Genomic DNA, 25,537 nt, shown 5'->3' with positions numbered 1-25,537 from the left:
CACATCCTTTTCTCCTCTTCCTGGGTGGGGATGGAGCTGCAGATGTGGGCAGCAATCTATGCAATATGGGTCCAAGATGACTGGAATTGCCCTGGTAGACCTCTCATTTTCAGTCTATGTCAGCCAAAGTTCCCTGCAGTTACCTGTATAGGTTGGTGCAGGGCTCTTCAGCCTCCTCCCTGCCAGAGGCAGGGCTGAAGCCTAGGTGGCCTGCAGGCTGATCTGAGTGAAAGAAACTGGTTCCTGCTGATACTGACACTGATAGTTTCCATCACCCCGGCTTCCCCTCAGGCTGTGGGTGGAGTCAGAATGGAGGCTACTGGCCTCTTTCAGACTAGGGCTGGTTCTCACCCCAGCTGTTCCCAGGGTTATCTTTTAGCCAGCCAAGTCTACCAATCAGTAGCTGAAATCGGCAGTCAACTGTTTCCTCTTCCCCTGTTTCTGGGAAATGGAGTTTCTAATTCCAGCCACAGAATAGCTCCTGGTGCGGCTTGTGCCACCAGAGTAGGACAATCACTGGCCTCCATGGCTTGGCCTCTTCCCGGAGAGGCTCTGCAGGTTCCCACAGCCTCCTCCCTGCTGGAGGTGGCGCTGGGGCCTAGGCCAGAGCCGCAGTCTGACCCAGATGGAAAAAAGCTGGTCCCCACCAGCACTGGGATTTTCAGTCCGCCCCGCTTCCCCTGGTGCCAGGCGTGGAGTTAAGGTGGTGACTCCCAGCCTCTTTCTTACTCGGACAGGCTCAAACTTTAGCTTTCCTCAGGATTATACTTTAGCCCACTGAATTTACTCATCAGTAGCTAAATAAGGTGCCCAGCCGTCTCTTCTTTCCCCATTTTGGGGAAATGGAGCTTTCAATTCCAGCCTTGAAACAGCCCCCGAGGCAGCTTGTGCCTCCAGTGGAGGATGGGCCCCAGCCTGTGGGGCATGGAGCGCTCTACTTACAAGTCTTCTCTGCAGATGGGCAGTCTCCTCCTTCCACTTCTTCCAGGATGTGGCAGGATGCCCTCCTGGCCTCCTGGAGCCCCCAAACAGGTGCTTCAGCTAGCTCCAGAGAGCTTTGGGTGTTTGCTAAGTGCCCAGTAGCAGGAGCTGGCTCTAGGAGCTCCTTACTCCACTGCCATCTTGCTAGTCTCTCGGTGTTATACTTTATATATTGCTGTATTCAACTTTTGCTAATGTATTGTGGATTTTTTTTTTTGCACATAAGTTCTTTATTCTTTTTTTTTTTTAATTAAAATTATTTATTTTTACGAATTACATTAAAAAAATACGAGGTCCCAATCAACCCCACCGCCCCCACCCCCCACTCCCCCCACAGCAACACTCTCTCCCATCATCGTGAGACATCCATTGCACCCAGTAAGTACATCTCTGAACATCACTGCACCCCGTAGTCAATGGTCCACGTCATAGCCCACACTCTCCCCCGTTCCATCCAGTGGGCCCTGGGGGGGTCTACAATGTCCTGTAATTGTCCGTGAAGCACCACCCAGGACAACTCCACGTCCCGAAAACGCCTCCACATCTCATCTCTTCCTCCCATTCCCCAAACCCAGCAGCCACCATGGCTACCCTTCCCACACCCATTCCACATTTTCTCTGTGGACATTGGATTGGTTGTGTCCATTGCACATCTATGTCAAGTGGGGGCTTAAATTCCACATGGATACTGGATGCGCTCCTCCTGCTTTCAGTTGTAGACACTCTAGGCTCCATGGTGTGGTGGTTGACCTTCTTCAACTCCATGTTAGCTGAGTGGGGTCAGTCCAATAAATCAAAGTGTAGGAGCTGAAGTCTGTTGAGGCTCTGGGCCTGGGTGTCTTATTATCAGTCCAGAGATTCAAATCCCCTAAATATATCTTAAACCCCAGCACCAACTACAATTCCAATAAAGTAGCATGCAAGTCTTGTGGAAAGAGATCCCCTCCGAGTTCAATTCCATCATGTAGAAACACCAGCTCCAAAGAAGGGCCATCTGCCATGGCAGTGAACCCCATCTGCCATGACCATAGAACCCGTGGGTCTCTTTATCCCTCAGAAGAACCAATACCTGGGGTTGTATCTACTTTATCTGTCTCTTAGACTCTGCTCAGTTGTGCATAAGGGCATTCCTTCTGACAACCTCCAGACTCTTTTTTAGAGACTCATAGCCTTATAATCTCATTTCTCCTTTCCATTTCCCCCTTATATTAGGTCAAACAGCATTTTGAAGTCATGTTATTATATGTAGACAGGGATATTCTGCTGATCCGTATTGAACCTTTAATTCAAGGTCATTTTCTAGTTGCATCTTCAGCTGGTATGTGGTAGTGATCCCTTGGTGCCAGGGAGGCTCATCCCTGGGTGTCATGTCCCACGTTGGGGGTAATGCACTGCATCTACATGCTGAGTTTGGCTGTGAGAGTGGCCACATTTGAGTAACATGAAGGCTGTCAGGAGGAAACTCCCAGGCACAGTGCTACTCTAGGCCTTGTTCTTATTGCAGATGTATAGGCTCAAAAGCATAGCCATTAGTATCAGGATTTTTATATCTTTGTTCATGATGGATACTTGTCAGTTTTTCTGTTCTTTTACCTTATTCATCTGCATTAACATCTTTGTTTCAACTTCATTAATGCCCTCTTCATTCATCCCATTTATTAATAATCATCTAAAGATTTCCATTTTGCTGGGATAAGTCCTTTGACCCTTCCTTTTGTTTTTCCTCATTTTCTTTTGAATCTCTACTTTCTCAAAATGTGTATGACACATCAGGGGAAGCTGAAACAACCAATTTGATAAGGTCACTCACACTATTTTTTTTTATTTTGCAGCAGTAAAGTTTCATGATGTGCCCAGGCAAAAGAGGCTCCATAATCACAATGTACCATGACCTGGGAAACAGACATGTTCAATGGATGAAAAATTGATCATCATAAAGCCAATCCAGCATAGCTTGTATATTGAATACTAAGCTACTTCATCTGGAGATTTCCATTTGGCATTTAGATGAGGAGAAAGGCATTCCCCCTTTTTAGGGGAAAAATTTTTACATCACTCTTACACAATCCACCTCTCTGACTGTTCCCTTAGAATTAAATTGCTATGTATTTGGATCATGTACCGTCATCTGTGATTATTTAGTATGCTCTTCCATTCTATAGCATTCAAAACCAAAGAATTTCCCTAAGCTAATCACCATCACAATTCATTTTAGTAAAGATCCTTCAGGAAACTAATGATACTGATTCACAATATGAGACAACTCTATATCCCCTGATTTCAGTAATTTCAGTCATTTCTGGATTTTATTCTTTCTCTATCTAGGCAACTTTTTTGGTGCCCACAGGTTGTCTTTTCCCAGAATAATTTTGCCTTTTGATAGGCCTTGAGGTAAACAAGCAAACGTAGCTCAGTCCAGCCCAAATCTGACTTTGGTCCAACATCAATGTCCTCCCTACCCCAGCACTCTTTTACATTCATAATAACGAAGGGATTGTATATTTATTTTGTTTCTTTCTATTTTGCATTTTATGTATCCAGTGAACCAACTCCTCAGGAATTTCGGTCATTCAGGGTGAGTCTAGTAACCCCATTTCTGAAGCCAACTGCATAGTTAGTTCAACCCTCAAGACCATCCTCAAGTTCAATAATTCACTAGAAAGACTCACAGAAGTCACCTCAAACTATTATGTTTGTAGTTAAGGTATTCTAGCAAGATCAGTAAAAGTAAGTGGGACATGGGGCAGGTTCAGGGAGAGGTAGGGGAAGCGGACTTGGCCCAGCGGTTAGGGCGTCTGTCTACCACATGGAAGGTCCGCGGTTCAAACCCTGGGCCTCCTTGACCTGTGTGGAGCTGGCGCATGCACAGTGCTGATGCACTCAAGGAGTGCCCTGCCATGCAGGGGTGTCCCCCGCGTAGGGGAGCCCCACGCGCAAGGAGTGTGCCCCATAAGGAGAGCCGCCCAGCTGGAAAGAAGGTGCAGCCTGCCCAGGAATGGCACCGCACGCACGGAGAGCTGACACAACAAGATGACACAACAAAAAGAAACACAGATTCCTATGTCGCTAACAACAACAGAAGTGTACAAAGAAGAACACGCAACAGATAGACACGGAGAACAGATAACTGGGGTGGGGGGAAAAGGGAGAGAAATAAATGAATAAATATTAAAAAAAAAAAAAAAAGGAAAGGTACATGTGCAGAGCTTCCAATTTTCTTCTCCCAGTGCAGTCATGAACAGTGCTAAATTCTCTCAGTAATGATATGTGACAATATACACAAAGTATTGCCAGTGTTTGAACCTTACTGGGACTGACCTTTAGTCTCTTCAGTCTCCATTCTGTCTGGAGGTTTAGCTGATACTGCATGGCCCAAAACTGTCAGATAAACAAAAATGTTCTCATCTGGCAGAATATTTCAGGGCTTAGAGATCACCTGCCAGTATCCAAGGGCAAAGGCCAGACCTTTCTTTAGTCTGGCCTTCAATATCAGATATCAATATAACACTCATTTAATAAAATGAGATAAGTGTTCTCTTATCTTCCAATTACTGAAGTGATTGTTTACAATTGGTTTTATTTTTTTTCCTTAAATAATTGGTAGAATTCTCCATTGCAGTTTTCTATTTTAGTAGTTTTAGTATTTGGTTAGTGTTTGGGTTTTTCAAACGATGAGTTCAATATCTTTAATAGATATAGGACTATTTTGGTTATCTAATTTTTCTTGAGTACATTTGTTAGTTTGTATCTTTCAGCCAACTGTCTAATTTCCTCTAAATTGTCAGATTTATGCCCACAGAGTTGTTATTCAGTTTTCCTTTACCTTAAATGTCTTTGGGGAGCTGTAGTGACATTTCCTTTTTCCTCCCCGATATTGGCAACTTGTATATTCTCTCCTTTATTTGTCAGTCTTATTAGAGGTTAATCAATTTTATTTAATTTTCAAAGAACTAGGTTGCGGTTTCATTGATTTTTGTGTGTTTTGTTTTCAATTTTACTAATCTGTTCTTCATTTTCTTTCTTTCTGCCTTTTATTTGTTTGTTGTTCTTATAGTTTTATAAGGTGGTAACTTAGATTATTGAGTTGAAATCTTTCTTCATGTGCTACAGATTCATCCCTAAACACTGCCGTGCCTACATTTATCAGGCAACAATACCTAACTGCAGTTTAATAACATTGTTTCATTTTCCAAATATTTGGGAATTTTCCACAAATCTTACTGTTATTGATTTCTAGTTTAATTTTCTTATGATAAGGGAACATAATTTGTTTGCTTCCATTTTGGAAGGATTTTTTTTAATGATCCAGGATGCAGTCCAACTTGACTGTTCCATGTCCTTCTTAAAAGCAGGTATAGTCTGCTGTTGCTGTATATAGTATTTAATAAATGTCATTTAGGTCTCTGGCTCATAGCACTGTTTATTTTATGTCTTCTATCTTTGATTTTCTTTCTTTCCATTTTTTATGTTGATTACTGAGAGAATTGTTCAAGTATGATTGTAGATTTATCTATTCAGTTTGCTTCAAGTATTAAGCTCTCTTGTTAAGTGCATACACATTTATCATTATGTAATATCCCTCTTTATTCCTTATACTTTTTCATGTTCTGACATATAAATTTGTTGTATATTATTATATACCACCTTTCTTTTGCTGTGTTTGCATGATACATCTTTTTCCATTCTTTTACCTTTAACTTATCTATACGATTTTATTCCAAATGACCTTCCTTTAGATAACATGTAGTTAAATCTTAATTTCATACAATCTGAGGATAATTTTTTTTCTAATTAATATGGTTAGATCATTTACATGATTGCTTCTTTTCTGTTTGTATTTTTCATTCGTTTTCCTTTTTTTCCCCCTCTTGAATTACTGGAATATTTTTCAGTACTCTATTTTAATTTATTCTATTAGCATTTTTATTATATTTAATTGTACTTTTTAATTAATTGCTGTAGGGATTATAATATACATACATAACTTTTCAGAGTCTACTTAAAGTTTATGTTGTATCTCTTCTAGTGAAGTGTAAAAACCATATAACATTGAGGTCAAGAAAATAGGGAGTAATATGGGGGCATTTTCGTAACATTGGAGTTGTCCTGCATGACATTGCAATGATGGATACAGGCCATTACGTATTTGTCATAACATGCAAAATTGCACAGGGCAGAATGTAAAATATAATATATACTATATAACCATGGTTAGTGGCAATGCTTCAGTATGTGTTCATCAGTTGTAACAAATGTACCACACAATGAAGCATGTTGTTGATGTGGGAAAATGTGGCAGGGGGTGGGAGTGGGGCATATGGGAATCCACTAAATTTTTTATGTAACATTTATGTAATCTGAAGTTTCTTTAAAATAAAATAAATAAATTTATTTTAAAGTTTCTTTAAAATTAATAAATGTCTTTAAAATTAAATTAATTAAATTAATTAATTAAAAAGAAACATGGGGGAAAAAAGAAGATAGGGAGAAAGGATATTTGATGGTGACTAGGTATTTACCACAGAAAGCAACTCAAAGTTGCTCATTAGCCTTCTCTTCTCTATTCTTAATCTTTTCTGTACTATTTATTACCTACCCTTTAATTATTTGTTTTGTTCTATATCACTTTCAGACTCTATTATACAAGTAAGTGTAAAACAATATTTTTTATTTTATATTTATGCCTCCCTCCTGGGACATTTTCTGAGATATTTATTTCAAGATGATATTACTGCTATTGTATAGATGAGAAAAGTGAGTTACAAAGAAATAGAGCTGCCAGACATCACACAACTAGTAAATGGCAGAGCTGGGATTTGTACTCTGGCAGTCAGGCTTCAGGGTTTGTGCTTTTACCACAATTCTACTGCCTGTATTTTACTTTAAGAAATAGTAATGCTTATGGAAAGTCTTTTACCCTTTGAAATACAATGCCTGCTAAGTCTACTCATTCTCATATCTTTGGATGTTCTAATTTATTGTTAAAAAATGTACTTTTTTCCCTTCTTAAGGCATCTTCAATACTTCTTAAAGATCAAATGCCATCAAATGCCTCTTTAAAAATTAATTCTAGGGGAGCAAGTGTAGCTCAGTGATTTGAATGCCTGCTTCCTATGTATGAGGTCCTGGTTCAATCTCCAGCACTTCCTTTTAAGAAAAAAAAAATTCCAGCAATTTTTAAACTTTTAACCTTTGGAACTACATTTAGCATCAAAATAATTTATGGATCTCCACAAAATTGCAGTTAAATTTTCCCAATGTAATTGAAAAAACACTTTTAAAAAAGAATACCACTAATTTTGTAACACTTATAAGTTATTTTCTATTTTGGTAATCGCAACAGCATACACATATATCTGAAACTTAGCATATGTGCAAGGCATATAATTTATTAATGTTTTAGAAAATATTTGATATTCTTACAGGTCTCCAAGACCAAGGGTATGCAAGCCACAGTCTGGTAATATTTAATAATAATATTTACATTTCTTCTAGGATACTAGAGTTTATTGATTCAAATTTTGAAGAAACGTATATATAGATAAATAGATGAGAGAAGTCTTATAGCCATCAAACTTGAACCTTACTTTAGAAATGGAAATATTCTTTACATTATCCATCTTAAATGTTCCTATATTTACTGTGAATTGTTAAGAGGTATAATTTTGGGTTTTTAATTGTTCTTTTTCTTCTTCTTCTCTGATTATATTATAACACTTTTCAAATAGAATAATAAAACAAGCAAATCAGCAAAAAAAAAATTAATGCCTTTGAAACCTTATTTCCAGAGATACTCAGCTTAAATGTCTAAAAGGTCTCCACGCTTGCAACTCTCTTTGCATTTTCTTTCCCTGTTCTTCAGTAATCATTTACCTTGTTGGTAAAGAACTGGTACTTAGAGGTCATACAAAAAGATTCGTTAAAACCAATAGTGAAATAATTGTGAAACAAATCTCTTTAACTAGCCTCTTATTTTTTTTTTTAAGCCTTGGGCACAATTTTTTTCCCCCTACAACCAGATGTGCTTTAAAGATTTGAGAAAATCCACAATAACATTTAAAGATTAAAACCTGGTCCATCTGATAGTTAAAACTGAGATTCAGGAAAGCTGAAAGTAAAAGTATAAATGTTAGTCTAAATTGTAGTAATGAGGAATATACTTCAGTGGTTACCTAATGTTCATATTAGAGAATTGAGACAATAAGTGTCAGGGTTATCAGACGAATAAAGCAACAGTTGGATTTTGTAGTGATTCTTTAATTAAAACCATTAATTAGGGATGATTAGTTTTTATAAGGTGAATTTTTATTTTTCATTTAAGCCAAATCTTATGTTAAATTTTATTTTCTACAAAATTGGCACATTATTACAGTACATGTAGATAGTAAATAGGAGCATTTGGGAGCAGTGTATTTCATGAATGGTTACTGATTTTCCAAATCATTTAAATGATATATTCTATTAATTTTTATAAGCTTATTATTTAATGTGAACTTTTTCTTGTTTTCAAATTGAGATCCATTGCTTCACAGCCATAGCAGAGGACTAGGTTTCCAGTCTAAAACAGTCTAAAACATTGTTTCCACTTAGACATAAATAGAAATCCAATAAAGAAATAAGTTGGAGAACTCATATTTTCCCTTTTCAAGGTACACAAAGTATAAAACAATATAATTTCACCTTATTCATTGCTATCAAGACAAGTTAGATCTGTATATCAATAATAGCCCCACTCTGTCAGGTCTGTGTTGTCTACTCTCCAGGACACTGATGAATTTCAAGTGCATTGTTCAGGTGTTCAAAGAGCCCCCAGGAATAGGTGAATATTAACTGACAGATCATTTCTTATTTATCTCTTTCTTTGGCAAACCTAGTTCTTAAGGATAACATTTTAGTAAGTATTTCAGGAAAAAATACTGTATTTCCTTTCTTCCCTTCACTTCCTTTTATACAAAATAAACAAATCTGTTTACAGAATTTTCAACCTTCAGTTGAGTAATTGATGGGTAGGAAATTAAGCTGGTAGTACAGAAGGATGACGAAGTTGGGGGAAATCCGTCTTTTGTCCCCACTACTTTTATATCATCATTTTTTAAAAATAGAATCTGCTTTCAGTTTCAGTTGTTGGGAGTGTTAGATGTATGCTTTAATGGGTTTTGTATTTAAGATCTACCCTTTTTACTCACAATCCAAAATCACAGTAGGAAATAATGCAAATAGTATTTTAAATGATCGATATAAGATGATGAGTTAGGACTTATTGAAGTCCTCAGAACTCCATACCTGTTCTATCAGAACTTCCTCAGAGGATGAATTTTTTTAAAATGCCATAACTTTCTTGTACTGCTAGAGGCATCATAAATCTCTAAATTAAAAAAAAATAAATCTAAATGTATTTAAATTAACCCTTTGGGTACCTGCTAGTTTTTTATTTTTTTTACTTTTTAATTTTTGCTACAATATTTTTTAGTAATTTTTATAGAAGTTGTAGATTTATAGAAATACCGTGCATAAAATATATAAAATACAGAATTCCCATATACCAACCTACTATTAACTTCTTTGCATCAGTGTGGTAAAATTGTTATAATTCATGAAGGAACATTTTTATAATTCTGCTATTAACTATAGTCCATCATTTACAATAGGGATCACTATTTTTACTGTCCTGTATTTTTTCTTTTTATTCTGGCAACATATATTCCACCTAAAATTTCCCCTTTTAACCCATTCACATATATAATTGAGTCCTTTTAATTACATTCACACTGTTGTGTTACCATCACCACCATCCATTACCAAAACTTTACAGTCAACCTCAGTAGAAATTCTGTACAATGAGAGCATTAACTCCTCATTAACTATCCTCAACCCAGCCCTTGGTAAGCTATATTCTAGATTCTGACTCTATGAATTTTCTTATTTTAATTACTTGATATCAGTGAGATCATACAATATTTGTCCATTTGTGTCTGGCATATTTCACTCAACATGAAGGATTGACGGTTCATCCATGTTATTACACAAATCAGATCTTCATTCCTTTTTTTTTTTTTTTTTTTTGAGTCCTAAACCATTGATTTAGTTTTACATTTTATGCGTTTGACTTTTAGATCCTGTAGAAAGTAAAAAGTGGAGTTACAAGCCAAAAATACAATAGTATTGGCATTTCTATTTATCCATGTAATTACCCTTACTGATCTTTATTTCTTCATACGGTTTCAGTCTACTGTCTATTGTCCTTTCCTTTCAACTGGCAAAACTCCCTATAGCATCTCTTGTAGGGGTTGGTCTAGGGGTAAGGAAGTTCCTCAGCTTTTGTTTATCTGGGTCTTCATTACTTTTTAATGCTGAATAACATTTCATTGTATGTATATGCCACATTTTTTTCCCATTCATTGGTTGATGGACACTTGAGTTACTTCCATCTTTTGGCAATTGTGAATATCTCTGTGAACATCAGTATGCAAGTATCTGTTCAAGTTTCTGCTTTCAATTCTTTTGTGTATATTCCTAGTAGTGGGATTGCCAAATTATATAATATCTCTATACTTTGCTCTGAGGAACTGTCTGTCTTCTACAGCTGTGGTGCCATTTTACATTCCCAGCAGCAGTGGATGGCTGTTCCTAGTTCTCCACATCCAACACTTGGAATTTTCTGCTTTTTTTAAAAAAAGTAACCATTCTGATGGGTATGAAATGACATTTCAGGGTGGTTTTGATTTGCATTTTTCTAATAGTTAATGAAGTTGAACATCTGTTCACATACTTTTTAGCCATTTGTATATCCTTTTTGTCAAGATGTCTATTCAAGTCTTTTGTCCATTTTAAAAATGAGTTGTTTTTTTATAGTTGCATTGTAGGATTTCTTTATATATTCTGGATATTAAACTCTTATCAGATAATGTGGCTTCCAAACATTTACTACTATTAAGTAGGTTTTCTTTTCACTTTCCTGATAAAGTCTTTTGACAGGCAAATGTTTTTAATTTTGGTGAAGTCCCATTTATCTTTTCTTTTTTTCTTTTGTTTGTGCTTTGGCTGTACAGTCTACGAAACCGTTGCCTAACATAAGATCCTGAAGATGCTTCCCTAAATTTTCTTCTAGGAGTTTAATCAGCTTAGTTCTTTTATTTCAGTCTTTGATCCATTTTGAGTTAATTTTTTATATGGTGAAACATAGGGGTTCTCCTTCATTATTTTGCATATGAATATCAAGATCTCCCAGCACTATTTTGAAGAGATGGATCAACAAAAATCCTCATCACCTCTCAATCTCTTTATTCTTCCCCTGCCATACATAGCTGCTCTTTTGTTTCCTTCTCTAGTATATTTGTATTTATATTTTATAAAAATATTTTTATATATATGTAATATGTAATATCACCCATGTTCATATTTTACACGAGGTTTCACTATGTTTTACAGTCCCATGTTACATTCTTTAGCTTTCCTTCTAGTAATATTCATGACTTTAGACTTACTCTTTCAACCACTGTCATATCCATATAATAACTATAATGTGCTTTCACCATTTCTATTCATTTCCAAAATATATGGTATCTTTATCTGGATTTGTTAATAGGATGATGTTGGCCTGATAGAATGAGTTAGGTAGTATTTTCTCCTCTTCAGTTCTTTTGAAGAGTTTGAGCAGGTTTGGTGTTCATTCTTCCTGGGATGCTTGGTAGAATTCCCCTGTGAAGCCATCTAGTCCTGGGCTTTTTTTTTTTTTAAGATTTATTCTTTATTTATTTCTCTCCCCTTCCTCCACCCCAGTTATCTGCTCTCTGTGTCCATTTGCTGCATGTTCTTCTGTGACCACTTCTATCCTTATCAGCAGCACCAGGAATCTGTGTTTCTTTTTGTTGCATCATCTTGTTGTGTCAGCTCTCCGTGTGTGCGGTGCCACTCCTGGGCAGACTGGACTTTCTTTCACTCTGAGTGACTCTCCTTTGGGGTGCACTCCTTGCGCATGGGGCTCCCCTATGTGGAGGACACCCCTGCATGGCACAGCACTCCTTGCACGCATCAGCACTGCGCATGCGCTAGTTCCACATGGGTCAAGGAGGCCGGCGTTTTGAACTTTGGACCTCCCATGTGGTAGGCAGACACCCTATCCCTTGGGCCAAGTCTGCTTCCTCTGGACTTTTCTTTGTAGGGAGATGTTTGTTTTGCTTTTTTTCTTAAGTCATTATTTATTTAGTACTTCATTATATCATGTTTCTTGTATTATTTGTTTTTTTAAATCAATTTTATTGATACATATTAATAAGGCATATAGTTCCTCCAAGGTATACAATCATTGTAATTTGCTACATTCACAGTTGTGCATTCATCACTTCAATCATCATTAGAGCAAATTCATTATTTCAGTAGTAAAAATAATTTAAAACAAGAAAGAAGAAAATTCCTCAGCTCTCAATCTCTCTCTGCTTCTGCCACTGTACGCAGATGCTGTTTCTGACCTTTCTATCCAAGGTATATAATCAGTGGCTTTTAGTATCATCATAATGTTGTACATTTATCATCTTAAAAATTCTAGAAGTTTCATTATTCCAAACTGTAGGAAGGTTTTTGATTACTGATTCAGTTTCTTTACTAGTAATTGGTTTGTTAAGATCTATTTCTTCTTGAATCAGTGTAAGTAGTTTGTGTGTTTCTGGAATTTTTTCAGTTTATCTAGGTTATCTAATTTGTTGTTATACAGTTGTTCATGGTATCCTCTGATAGTTCTTTTTATTTCTGTAGGATCAGTAGTAATGTCTCCTTTCTCATTTCTAATTTTAGTTATTTGTGTCCTCTCTCTTTGATTCTTTGTCAATCTAGCTAAAGTTTTGTTAATTTTATCGATCTTTTTAAAGAACCAATTTTTGGTTGGTTTTCTTTTTTTTGTAATTCTCTATTTTATTCATTTACGCTCTAATCTTTATTTCTTTCCTTCTGCTTGCTTAGGGTGTGGTTTGCTATTTTAGTTCCTTCCAGTTTCCAGCTCTTTCTTCTTTTGTGATTTCAGTTCTTTCTTCTTTTTTGAGGTAAGCAGTTAGGGCTATAAATTTCCCTCTCAACACTGCCTTCCCTACATCATAAGTTTTGAAGTGCTGTGTTTTCTTTTTCATTCACTTCAAGATATTCCCTGATCACTCCTGTAATTTCTTCATTGACCCATTGATTGTTTTATTAAATTCCATATATTTGAGGATTTTCCAATTCACTATCTGTTATTGATTTCCAGCTACATTTATTCCATTATGACCAGAGAAGATGCTTTGTATAATATCAATTTAAAATAAATTTTTTCATGCAACATTTGGTCCATCTTGGAGAATGATCCATGTGCATTTGAGATGAATGTATATCCTACTCTTTTAGGATGCAATGTTCTGTATATATCTAATAGGTCTAGTTCATTTCCTTATTGAGCTTCTGTCTAGCTATTCTTTCTATCAGTGAGAGTGTGTGTACTGAGGTCTTAACTAGTATTGTCGAGATATCTTTTTCTCCCTTGGATTTTTGCCAAGGTTTGCCTCATGTACTTTGGTGCATCTTGCTTAGGTACATAAATATTTGTGATTCTTTTTTTTTTGGATTGTCCCCATTATTAATATTTCTTGTTTTTCTTTGTCTCTTATAATAGCTTTTGACTTAAATATTTTCTCTGATATTAGTATTGCTGCCCCAGCTCTTTTTTGATTACTATTTGCATGGAATATCTTTTTCTGTCTGTGACAGTTTGAGATTATTTTTATGAATCCCAAAAAGAGAAAGATTATGTTTGTAAATTTATCTCTTCCTCTGGGTGTGATAGCCCTTTGATTGTATTAAGTGAGGGGCTTCTGTTTAAGTTTACTTGATAAAATCAATTTAGGGCTCTGGTTGGGCAGCATCAGTAAGGCCTAACTCAGCTTGTGTCTCCACCCCCTTGGTGGGCTGATAAAACACACTAACTCGAAAAGGCACAGGGTAAGAGACAGAGCTCTGTCATTTTTTATCCTGAGTCCCCAGGGAGAGATAAGCCATTCACCTGATAGTTTGCAACTGACCTTAGGAAGAAACAATATAGAAGGCCTGGAAAGAAACAAGCCCAATGCCAGGAGAGAAGGGAAACCCTGAGAGACAAGCCCTATGCCAGCCTGCAGCTGAGAGAAGGAAACCCAGAGGGGAAGGCTGAACCCTTGCAAAGATCAGTGACTACCTTTCTTCAACACATGGCAACTGACTTTGGTGAGAAAGCAACCTCTTGGGTTGGACTCTTTAGGGCCTTGTAACTGTAAGCGTTTACCCCAAGTAAATGCCCGTTACAAAAGCCAACAGATTTATGGTACTTTGCTTCAGCACCCCTTTGGCAGACTAATACACCATTCTTTCCCTTTCAGCCTCTTTGTATCTTTGAGTGATAGGTGAGTCTTCTATAAACAATAGAAAACTGAAACGTGCTTTTTATCCATTCTGCCAATCTGTGTCTCTTGACTGAGGTGTGTAATCCACTAACATTAGTGTTATTACTGTAAAGACATCACTTCAGCTATTTTTCCCTTTGTTTGTTTTTAGTGGGATTGAACCCAGGACCTATAGGAAGCAGGTGTTCAACCACTGAGCTATACCTGCCCCTCTCTTCTTCTTTGGTTTTTATATATCATGTATTTTATTGTCTCATTTTTTACTTCTTTGCAGCCTCCTTATCTGTATAGTTTTTCTTTTATGATGTGTCTGATCCCTTTCTTATTTCTATTTCTGTATTTTTAAAAATACTTTCTGTGTTGTTAGTCTGGGGTTTGTATTACACAACTGTTCTAGTTTGCTAGGCAGCCAAAATGCAATTTATACTAGAAATGGGTTGGCCTTTACAATGGGGATGTATGAGTTTAAAAACTTACAATTTGAAGGCTGAGAAAAATGTCCAAATCAAGACCTCAATAGGTGATACTTTCTCCCTGAAGACCAGATGCTGGCAATCCTAGACTCCTCTCTCACATGACAAAGATTATAGCAGCATCTGCTAGGCTCTCCCTCTTCTTCTAGGTTTCCTTGTTTTCAGCTTCTTGCTACCTTGCTTTTCTCTCTTAATCTGCATTTCTCTGTCTTATAAAGGACTCCAGTAAAAGAATTAAAACCCACCTTGAGTCATGCCCTACTGAAATAACCTAATCAAAAGGCCCTTAAATATAGTGCTCCCATCAAAAGGTCCTACCTATAATAGGGTCACAACCACAGGAATGGATTACCTCTAAGAACATAATTTTCTGATGTCCATCCAGCTTCAAACTATCACAACAGCCTATTTCTATAACCTAGTAATTTGAAAGGCTACCAACTTCCCTTCAAGAGTATACCCTTTTTCTGCTTTCCTATCCCTCCATTTTCCCTCTTTGTATTCTTTTTGTTCCACATTACTTCTGTATATGTTGCATGTCCACTATCAAGAATTATGACCTTTTCCTATTCAATAGTATTCTGACTTTTATGGAAATTAAAGAGTAGGGTTATATATTGAGAATACAGTACTGTCAGGTTTTACATTTACCCTTTTATTTACCATTACTGAAGAACTTCACTTCTTCATACTATTCCAAGCCATTCGTCCCTGCCTTTTCCTTTCAACCTGAAAAACTCCCTTTAGTAAATCTTGTAGGGCAGGTCTTTTGTTTATGAACTCTGTTTTTGTTTATCTGAGAATATTTTAAATTCTCCCTCATTTTTGAAGGGCAGTTTTGCTGGATAAAGAATTTTTGGCTTTGGCAGTTTTTCTCTTTTAGTACCTTAAAAATATCATACCACTGCCCTTTTGCCTCCATGAAATCTGATGGGAAACTGGCACTTAGTCTTATTTTTTGTTAATTTAAAAAAAAAAAATTTTTTTTTAATTTAAGTTTTATATTACCTAAATGTTACATAAAAAATATAGGGGATTCCTCTGTACCCTACCCCCTCCCCTTCCCACACTTTCCCCCATTAACATTTTTCATTAGTGTGGTACGTTTGTTAAAATTGATGAACATATATTGAGCATTGCTACTAACCGTGGTCTGTAGTTTGCATTGTTTTATACTTTGCACTACACAATTTTATAGGTTTTGACAAAATGTATAATGGCCTATATCCATCATTGCAATGTCATGCAGGACAATTCCTGTGACCCCGAAATGTCCCCGGTTATACCTGTTCTTCCTCTCTCTTTCCTCAGAACCTCTGGTGACCACTGCCCTTATATCAATTATTCATTAGTCTTATTATTGAGAATCCCTTTTATGTGATGAATTGCCTTTCTCTTGCTGCTTCCAGAATTCTCTCTTTATCTTTGGCATTTAACATTCTGACTAGCATGTGCCTAGGAGTAGGTCTTTTAAGATTTAATCTGTTTGGAGTATGTTGTACTTTTATTGGACATATTTTTGTCTTTCATATGAGTTGGGAAATTTTGGCCATTATTTCCTTAGATATTCTTCCTGCCCCTTTTCCCTTCTTTTCAACATGTGGGACACCCATGATGTATATGTTGTATGCTCATGCTGTCACTTATGTCCCTAAGACATGGCTCAATTTTTTTTCTATTATTTTCTCTCTTCTTTTAACTGTGTGATTTCAGTTGTCCTGTATTCTAGCTTATTGATTCTTTCTTCTGCCTGTTCAGATTTGCTGTTGTATGCCTCTAATATATTTTTTAATATTCTTTTTTTTTTTTTAAAGATACTTAGATTATATAAATGTTGCATAAAAAATGTAGGGGGTTCCCATATGCCCCGGTTCTAGCCCTCCCACATTTTCTAATGTATTTTTAATCTCCATTATTGTGACTTTCATCCCTTTAACTTGTTATGCTTCTTTTTTAAACTTTCAAATTCCTCAATATGCTCATAGATTATATTCTTAATATCTTTTAGCTCTCTATCAACCATTACTTTATTTCTATCCATATTTTCCTTCATCTCCTTGAATTGATTTAAAATATTTGTTTGAAATTTTCTAATAGGGTTCTTTAGAAAAATGGAATTGATGGGAGATAATAAATATTATGAGATTTTATAAAATTGTCTCATGTGACTAGGGATGTACAAGTTCAAATTCCATAGGTCAGGCTGCTGTATGTTGCAAGGTGGGAACTCTAATGAAGGAGAAACTGGATGGCTAAATTAGAGATGTGAAATAGGGATCTAATCTTTGTTTTGCATGTGCATACCCAGTTTTTACAACACAGTTTCTTTTAAAGGTTTATTTTTATTCTCACCCCCTTTTTGTGTTGTACTCATTGTCTGTTCGTTGTGTGCTCTTTGTGTCTGTCTTCTTTTTAGGAGGCATTGGGAATCAAACATGGGACCTCCTATGTGGGAAAGAGGCGACCAATGTCTTGAGACACCTCTACTCCCAACATTATTATTTTTTTATTTTTTTGAGATTATTCTTTCTGCATTTAGTGGACGAAGCACCCTTGTTGATAATCAACTGGTCATAGATGTGTGGGTTCACATCTGAGCTCTCCATTCTGTTCCATTGGTCTACTTGTCTGCCATTATTCCTGTACCACGCTGATTTGATTACTGTAGTTTTGAAGTAAGTTTTGAAATCAGGAAGTGTGGCTTCTCCAACTTTGTTTTTCTACCTTTTTGTATTTTTACACTGACCTGGCTTGATAAAAGTCTATTTATAGAGTGCAGGTTGGTAAGTTTTGTGGTAGAAACAGAAAGACGGAAGCTTGTCCCTCAGGGTCCAAGAATACATTATCTTCTTTGAGGTTCTTATTTAGCCTATCAGTGACTCGGTTTTAACCCAACAAATTCTGTGTCTGTCTCTTTTTTCCAATGTGTGAATTGCTTTATACACACACATTTACTAATCCAGGTAGATTGATTAAGCTGCCATCTATATCTTCCCATCCATTCTAACCTTTCTTTTTTGGTCAACATCTGCATATTTCTTCTGATTGTGTGGAGCTCAACATGGTAAAGATTTAAAGCTTTTCATCTTCTAGGAATATCTTTCATTTCTGAAATATTTATAATATCACCATTCTACTAGTAAATCATAGAAAAAAAATTTCTACCTTCCCTTGGAACTAGAACTTTGTTCAGTTTGTGTCTGTACTTGAAATAATAACAATATTTTTAAAGACAGCATGGGTAAAGCATTAGTAAGGGAAAATAAAGAGAAGGTTTTCTGTTAATAGATGTGCATTATATTCACATTAATCCAATTTCCCAATCTGTAGAAACAGTAAGGATATATAACTGTTCTGCATTTCTTAGAGAAGAAAACAACTTATAACATAAGGTCTAGCTTTGTTGTAGAAAGGTAGAAAGTTGCTGCTAACTAGAAGCAGAACAAGAGTATGAGGACATTACTGGAGAAGCCTGGTTTGGTTGGAAGGGTCATATTAGCAACAATTTCAGGCTTCTCAACTCTGTAGTCTCTCCTCACTGTGTGAACTAGACAACTAGTATAGAAACTGGCAAGCCTGTAATAGTAAAACTGTCCTAGGAAGTTTGCTGGTGGACCGAAGGAAGTAGTCAGGATGTGATTGATCCCAGACTGCAACATCAGAGGAACCTTTTAAAGCTCTCTTGGAAAAGTACAATCTAGGATCCCACCACCCAAGCAGAAATGACTAGCTAAGACAGCTAAGAGAAAAAATAGTAATAACCAATTAGATATATTGAGTTAGGGAAAATATAATTATTAAAACTAAAAATAATTAATAACCAGATGAAATAAACAATAGCAGATTGGATAACAACAGCCACAGAATGAATTTGTGATTTGGAAAAATAATTCTAGAAGGTGTCAGGAAAAGTTAATGAGATGGAAAGAATGTGACAAAAGTCAAGAAATATGAATGATTGAAATAGATAATATTGGGGAAGATGTAGCTCAGGACCATATACAGGGTCCTGTGTTCAAACCCTGGTACCTACTAAAAGAAATAGATATGTCATTTGTATTGGTCAGTGTTCTCTAGGAAGACAGAACCGATCTGTCGATAGTATACGATTTTATAAGGGTCTCTCATGTGACTGTGGGTGTGCACAAGTCCAGGTTCTGCAGGCAGGCTGCAAATCAGGTCTCTGATGAAAGTCCAGTGAAGGTCCTTGATAAGTTTCTGGGAGATGTTGGCTGTCCAAAGACAAGCTGGGAAGTTCTCTCTGAATGCTGAAATCACTTCCCCTTTTAAGGCTTTCATCTAATTGGATAAAACATCACTTATTGCTGATGGCAATCTCCCTGGTTGATGTAGTCGTAACCAGCCATCTATGCAGTAAAATCACTGGTGACTAAGTCCATAAATGCCCTTGTATTACAGTTAGCCCCGTGCTTGCTTAACCAAACAACTGGGCACAATTACCTGGCCCACTTGACACATTAGCCTAACCATCACATCTATCAGAAGTCTCAGAAGGAGAGTCAGGAAGTCAACTGAGAGGAAATGTTTGGGTTAATAGCAGAGCTTTCTGGAAATATAAATAGAACAGTTAAGACTAAAGAACTTAGAGATCTGAGCAGTATAGATATTAAGAAAACCAAATCTATACTCTACAAGCTTTCAGGAGGGGGAAAAAGCAGATAAATTATAGAGAAACATGAATCAGACAGACATCAGATTTTTCAACACTAGATGCAAGATGAAACTAGATGCAAGAGAAATGAAATAACATCTTTAAAATGTTTGAGGAGAATGACGAACCTAAAATTTTATCCTACTTAAACTGTCATTTAAATGTGAGGGAGAAATAAAAACATTTTCTGATATGTAAGTTCTCAGAAAACTTACTACACAAGGACCCTCTCTGAAAGAAATCTTTCAAGCCTATACTTTGCCAAGAAGAGAAGTGTATCCAGGAGGAAGCAGTAAGATAAAGGTAGTAATGAAGAACAAAGAATCTAAGGCTATATACTTTCATTGAGAAGTAATAACCAAAACTAAAGAATAATAACTATCTCATCAGTCTAGAATTAAAACTCCATCTAAAGTCAATCTTTCAGCAGATATAGAGATATAAGAGAGGGGAGGGGTGGGTTGAACACCAGAAGATGCAATTGGACTAAGACTCTCTGTTTCAGAGAGAATTCATAGATAATAGTGCATTTTAGACACTGACATTAAAAAATAAAACTAGTTATGAAACTTAAAATTAAGATTTCTGGTTAATGACAGATAGCATAGATAACTTGAACAGATCATAATAAACTGGGAAAAGTTTTAATATCCAGCAAAAAACAGAACACCATGATTTCCATATACTTGGTCATCCAACTGTGTTTGAGAACCATTGTGCTACTTAAACGAGGAGTCTAAGTTTTTTATTCTTTGGGATCACAAGGGGTGATTACCGAATCTTTCAAACGAGGAGTCTAAGTTTTTTATTCTTTGGGATCACAAGGGGTGATTACCGAATCTTTCATTTTTACATCATCCTTACACCTCAAGTTGAAGTACACAGGGTTTGAGCTAGCTGCAGTTGCTGGGGTTGTAAACTGTGGGGCAGCTAGTACAACTTTATTATGCTGTCATGTCACATTGTTCTTAGAACCTTGAGTAAATCTCTCATGAGCACAGGTGCCTCCCTACATCTTTCAATTCCAAGCTCTTTTCTATCTTGAACGATTTTTCCTTCCTTTCAACTAAAAACTCCCAAGATTTATAACATTTTATGATAAATTTGATCTTGTTTTATTAATATTATATATCTGTGTTACAATTTCTCTATTATGTTATCTTGGCTCTAACACTTAAATGTTGTATGCCCAGTTTTGCAGAAGTTAATTTCCTTAGTTTCTGTGAAAAAGTTGACTTAAGCTGAAGAATGTATAGTATACATGGGAATGATAATTTAAGAAAATCCACTTCCAGGTCTTCAGGTCTAAAACTGATTGTCCTGAAAATCTACCTGTTCTGGGAATGGAGATTTCTTTTCTCCTTTCCAAACTCCAATTTTAAAATCTCAGAGCCACGAAAGCCAGAGGACAATGGAAAATTCAAGAGTGGATATCTCTAAAATCATTGAAATAGAATTGAAAAAGAATTGAATCCTAGCAATAAATAATAGTTTCCCATGTTTACAATAACTCAATGGGATGAGAAAGTCTAATGAGAGAGCTTTATCTCATAATGATATGTATTTCCAATAAACTTCAACTTTTTGTGATTAATAGTTATTTCTCCCAAATCTTTAATACATTTATATAATTGTATATAAATAATTATAATGCTAATTCAATCCAGAAGATATTTAACACTTGGAGCCTTAGTGTCACCTGATTTTTTAAAAAAAATTTCAGTGAATATACATTGTATGTACATATTTTTTCTGAGAATTATTTCAAGATCAGTAAAGAAAGGAAATTGTTTTGGGGTGATGGTATAGAAAAATATTGAATTTGAGGAGGAAAAAAAGCAACTTAAAATTTCTAAGAACAGGTTTAAATAAATGGCAGTGTTAAATCACTGGAGGTTAAAATACTATTGAATACATTGGAAAGAGTTAATTTAAAGGTCTTACTTTTAAATCTCAATATTTACAGTACTCTGGAAATGACAGCATTTACAATTATTTAAACATAGATACATGTGAACACAAAAACCTCAACTTTCCTTTTCATGTATATATACAATTCCTTTTTAACATTACCAAGATCTATATGTGCACACTGATTGAGACCAGAACACTGCATTTTTGGAGAAAGAAAGGGAGGTGTGGAGAGAAAGAAACACTCTTTAAAATTAAATGATGAAACTTTTCTGGGAGTGGTCAAGAGTGCATGGTTATAAAATGAGTTTTAGAAGCTAATCAGCCAGAAATATGAAAGCATAAGAATGCAGATATAGCAAAGGATTATGGAGTTGCTCCCTCGCCAGCCTATAGCAACAGGCTTATTGATATTTTAATACGTGCTATTAGTTGTAGCTCTTGATCTCCAACTTTCTGCCAAAATGAATGACTCTTACTTCTATAGTAACTAGAGCTGAGTTACTATAGTGATACTACCACAACCTTTTCTAATCCATTGTATATTTCTAAAGCAGGCTGGCAGTATTCCTTTGATTACCAAAAAAAAAATTACACCTTTGGCAAAAGTTTGGGATATAATAGAATTAAAGCCAGTACAGAAACACACACATTTTTAAAGTGCTGTTCTTTTACTGCTTTACCCAAGCTATAAAAGAGATGCCACTTACGTTTAATAAAAAAGTAAGAAAAGTTACATGTTTAGCTGTGGGGAAATAAATAATCAGGTGATTAAAGTAAAATGGACATGAAATTAGATAAGGTGAATCTTTCTGTAAACCTTGCCAATCCCTAGGCAAACAAATTAGAAGAAGCTGGAACCATGGAGCCTTAAGAGGAAGAAGGAAGGCTGAACCCTTGCAGACATCGCCCGCCATCTTGCTTTAACATGTGGCAACAAAGTGCGATAAGGAAGTAACCTTGAGTTGGACTCTTTAGGGCCTTGTGACTGTAAGCTTCTATCCCAAATAAATACCTTTATAAAAGCCAACAGATTTCTGGTACTTTGCATCAGCACCCCTTTGACTGACTAATACATGTGTCTTACAGCATGGCAGCTAGATCCTAAGTTGGCGTGTTTCGAGCATTCAATAGCAGAAGCTGCAGGTCCCTTAAAGCCCCACTTGCTCTGCTCTGAAGCTATATGGTGGTTCTTTTGCCCCATGTTTTGGTCAAAACAGCTCATGGAGCTAGCCTGGATTCAGGAGGAAGAGAAACAGATTTGATCTGTTGATAGGAAGAGTGGAAAAAATTTTGCAGCCCTCTTTATACCACAAATAATATGATAGCTTTCTGTACTATTATTATTTTTAAATTACACTTATGAATGATAACCAGCTATTTTATTTGTAATAGTATGAAGTTATTTTTAAAGTGTCTTGCCTAAGTTAGTTTTATTAAAGAATATCTAATAGTTGGATAAGATTTTGCTACTGGAAGGATGGGTAGGGAGGGAAGAAGGGGAGACTGTGTGCTTTTGCACAGAGTTGCAATTTTGTGTGATTGTTTTCTCAGTCTCAGAATGAATCATTCTGGTCTGAGGTTGATAAAAATATAAGATAGTTTAACCCAATACTTCCAAAAGGCAAAAGTTTCTATTTCATGGGGGGACAGAAATAGAAATAGGTATTACTTATGAAGTCATTCAATTTTTGTGTATCTATATCTTATTTATGTGTGTGTGTGTATTTTCTTTTAGTTTTAACAAAGTCAAATATAACTAAGTTTAAAAATGCAAAGTCTGCTGCCCTTTCCTGCCTATTCTCAATTCCTATTCCCCAGAATTAACCACTTTCTACTCTGAGTGCTTTTCTAAATGTTTTCAAAAGTACCATGTATATATACTCTTCTCTCTTGAGTTCTAGTATCCATATAAGGTGTGGTATCCATAAAGGACCTATTCTTTATGCTCTAGCTTTTCAGTTAATGTCAACAACAGCATCCTTGGACAGCTAGTGTCTTGATTTCCTAGCTGCTAAAACAATTACCATACAGGGGGTTGGCTTAACCAACAGGATTTTTTGGCTCATGATTTTGACTTAGGAGTAGTCCACAATCAAGGCATCAGGAAGGCAATGCTTTCTTCCTGACAACTGATGGTCTGTGGCTGGATTCAGTCCTCAAGTCCTTGACTTTTCTGTAATATGGCAATGAACATGGCAGGGTCTTTTCCTTTGTTTTCCTGATTCTGGGTTCTGTTGACTTCCTGCTTTTTCCACATAGCTTTCTCTATGTCTGATTTTTATTCTACTTATAAAGAACTCCAATAATTTGGATTAAAGCCCAACCTGAATCAGCTGACCTCACTCTAACTAAAAATATAACCTTCAAAAGGTCCAGTTTACTGTGGGTTCACACCCACAGGTATGGATTAAGATTACGAATGTTTTTCTGGGGTGTATAATTCACACCACAACTACTCCATTATTTACATCGATTTGACAGGAAAAATGCAAAAAAGCATAAAAAATGAAATTATAAACAAAAATTTATAAAATAATCCTTTTGACAGTTGGGAATTGCTTCAGTACCTACTGCAATAGTAAATTATCAGTTTTCATATTCTTCACCAAGATAGCTAGTTTTGTGTACAACCTATGTATGAGTACTATTTTTTTTTTTAAAGATTTATTTTATTTATTTCTCCCCACCCCCTTATTGTTTGCATTTGCTGTGTCTGTCTGTTGTGCACTGGTCTTTTTTTTTTTCAGGAGGCACCTGGAACTGAACCCGGGACCTCCCATGTTGGGAGGGAGATGCTCAATCGCTTGAGCCACATCTGCTCCTTGCTTTTTTGTGTGTCTCTCGTTATGTTTTTCCTCCTTGTGTCTCTTGTTGCATCAACTTGCCACACCAGCCTGTTGCATTAGCTCACCATCTTGCTTGTCTTCTTTAGGAGGCACTGGGAACTGAACCCGGGATCTCCCATGTGGTAGGCAGAGGCTCAATTGCTTGAGCCACAGCCACTTCCCGAGTACTATTTTTAAATTTATAATTGCCAGTTTCTCCATTTTTTTTTAAAAGGTGGCGCAAACCACCTTATAAGTCTTATGCATCCAGTGATCTTCATGTTCTGTATAACAAGTTAAAAATTTAAATTAAAAAGTTTTCTAAATGATACCATGCTGGTAGTTTCTCTGAACAAACTGTAGGTTGCTATTAATAAAGATGGCAAATATATATGAAAAGGAAGAGGAGGCTTATACGGATGGTGAAATTAACATTATCAGAATCCCATTTATGGACTGGGTAGTTTTCTTCCCCCAAATAAAAATTAACACATGTTGTGAGGCCCAAACTTGCTAACCATACTGAATGGTCTCTACAAACTCTCATTCATCACAACCATACACACTTATTTTTATATGTAGTAAGCCATATAAAGCAAAAACCTTTTCTGGACCATGGCTCCTCTACCCCCTCATCCCTCCCCTCCTCCCCCCAAAATTGTGTCATTTACATAGCTTTTTTATATGAATTGGCATTCGTATCCATGTTTTATTTTCCAAATATTGTTACCTCCCTTAGAATACAAATAGTGTTTTATAAAAAAGGTCCTGTACATTCCTCAGAGCCCTATGAAATAGTATAATCTATATCATACCAAGAATGGCAGGGCCAAGGACAAATGGTTGGGGTATGGATGGATCTAAGAAGACAACTCTGATATGAAGGGAAGCCAGATCTATTAATTACCATTTAGTTTTGGGAGATATTTTTCTGTGACATGTAATGTCATAGGCTTTGGCTTCCTTTCATTGGTTTTGGGAATTTTTATTTTTATCATTTGCTTTCTCGTCTTGAGCCCCCTGAAAGTAGTCTCCCCACTCCTCCAAGATACACCTTTTCCTAAAGTTCCCAGGACCTGAAAATATTGCATTTTCCCAGCTCTAGCTCTAGTACTTTCAGAATGTCACAAACAGTCAAAAATTGAATTGAGTATCTAATTAAAATAATTTACCATAAATGTGAGTGACTAATCCTATTTAGGAAGTAGATCCATCTTGAAGAAAGAGTTAACACTTTCCTGCAACAGGATTCACAGATCCCCAGGATAATGT

At 36.2% G+C, this 25,537-nt stretch overlaps 1 protein-coding gene across 8 annotated transcripts in view; it reads left to right on the top strand.

Annotated features, from left to right (window-relative positions):
• Positions 1-25,537, top strand: part of AFG2A (AFG2 AAA ATPase homolog A) — a 327,373-nt gene that overhangs the window by 142,521 nt on the left and 159,315 nt on the right. Inside the window, exon 15 of one of the 8 annotated variants that reach the window (XM_058293037.2) lies at positions 22,273-22,467. The exons of 6 other annotated variants lie outside the window; for them this stretch is intronic. In XM_058293037.2, the coding sequence (XP_058149020.1) occupies positions 22,273-22,311 (39 nt within the window). In that variant the 3' untranslated portion in view covers positions 22,312-22,467. Of the gene's footprint in view, positions 1-2,813; positions 2,945-22,272; positions 22,468-25,537 lie in introns of those variants that run through there. One more of the 8 variants, XM_004474659.4, reaches the window with a different exon arrangement.

The sequence above is a fragment of the Dasypus novemcinctus genome, chromosome 1 (assembly GCF_030445035.2).
Source record: "Dasypus novemcinctus isolate mDasNov1 chromosome 1, mDasNov1.1.hap2, whole genome shotgun sequence".
Taxonomy (NCBI): Eukaryota; Metazoa; Chordata; class Mammalia; order Cingulata; family Dasypodidae; genus Dasypus; species Dasypus novemcinctus.
This window is presented reverse-complemented; position numbering and strand designations above follow the sequence as displayed.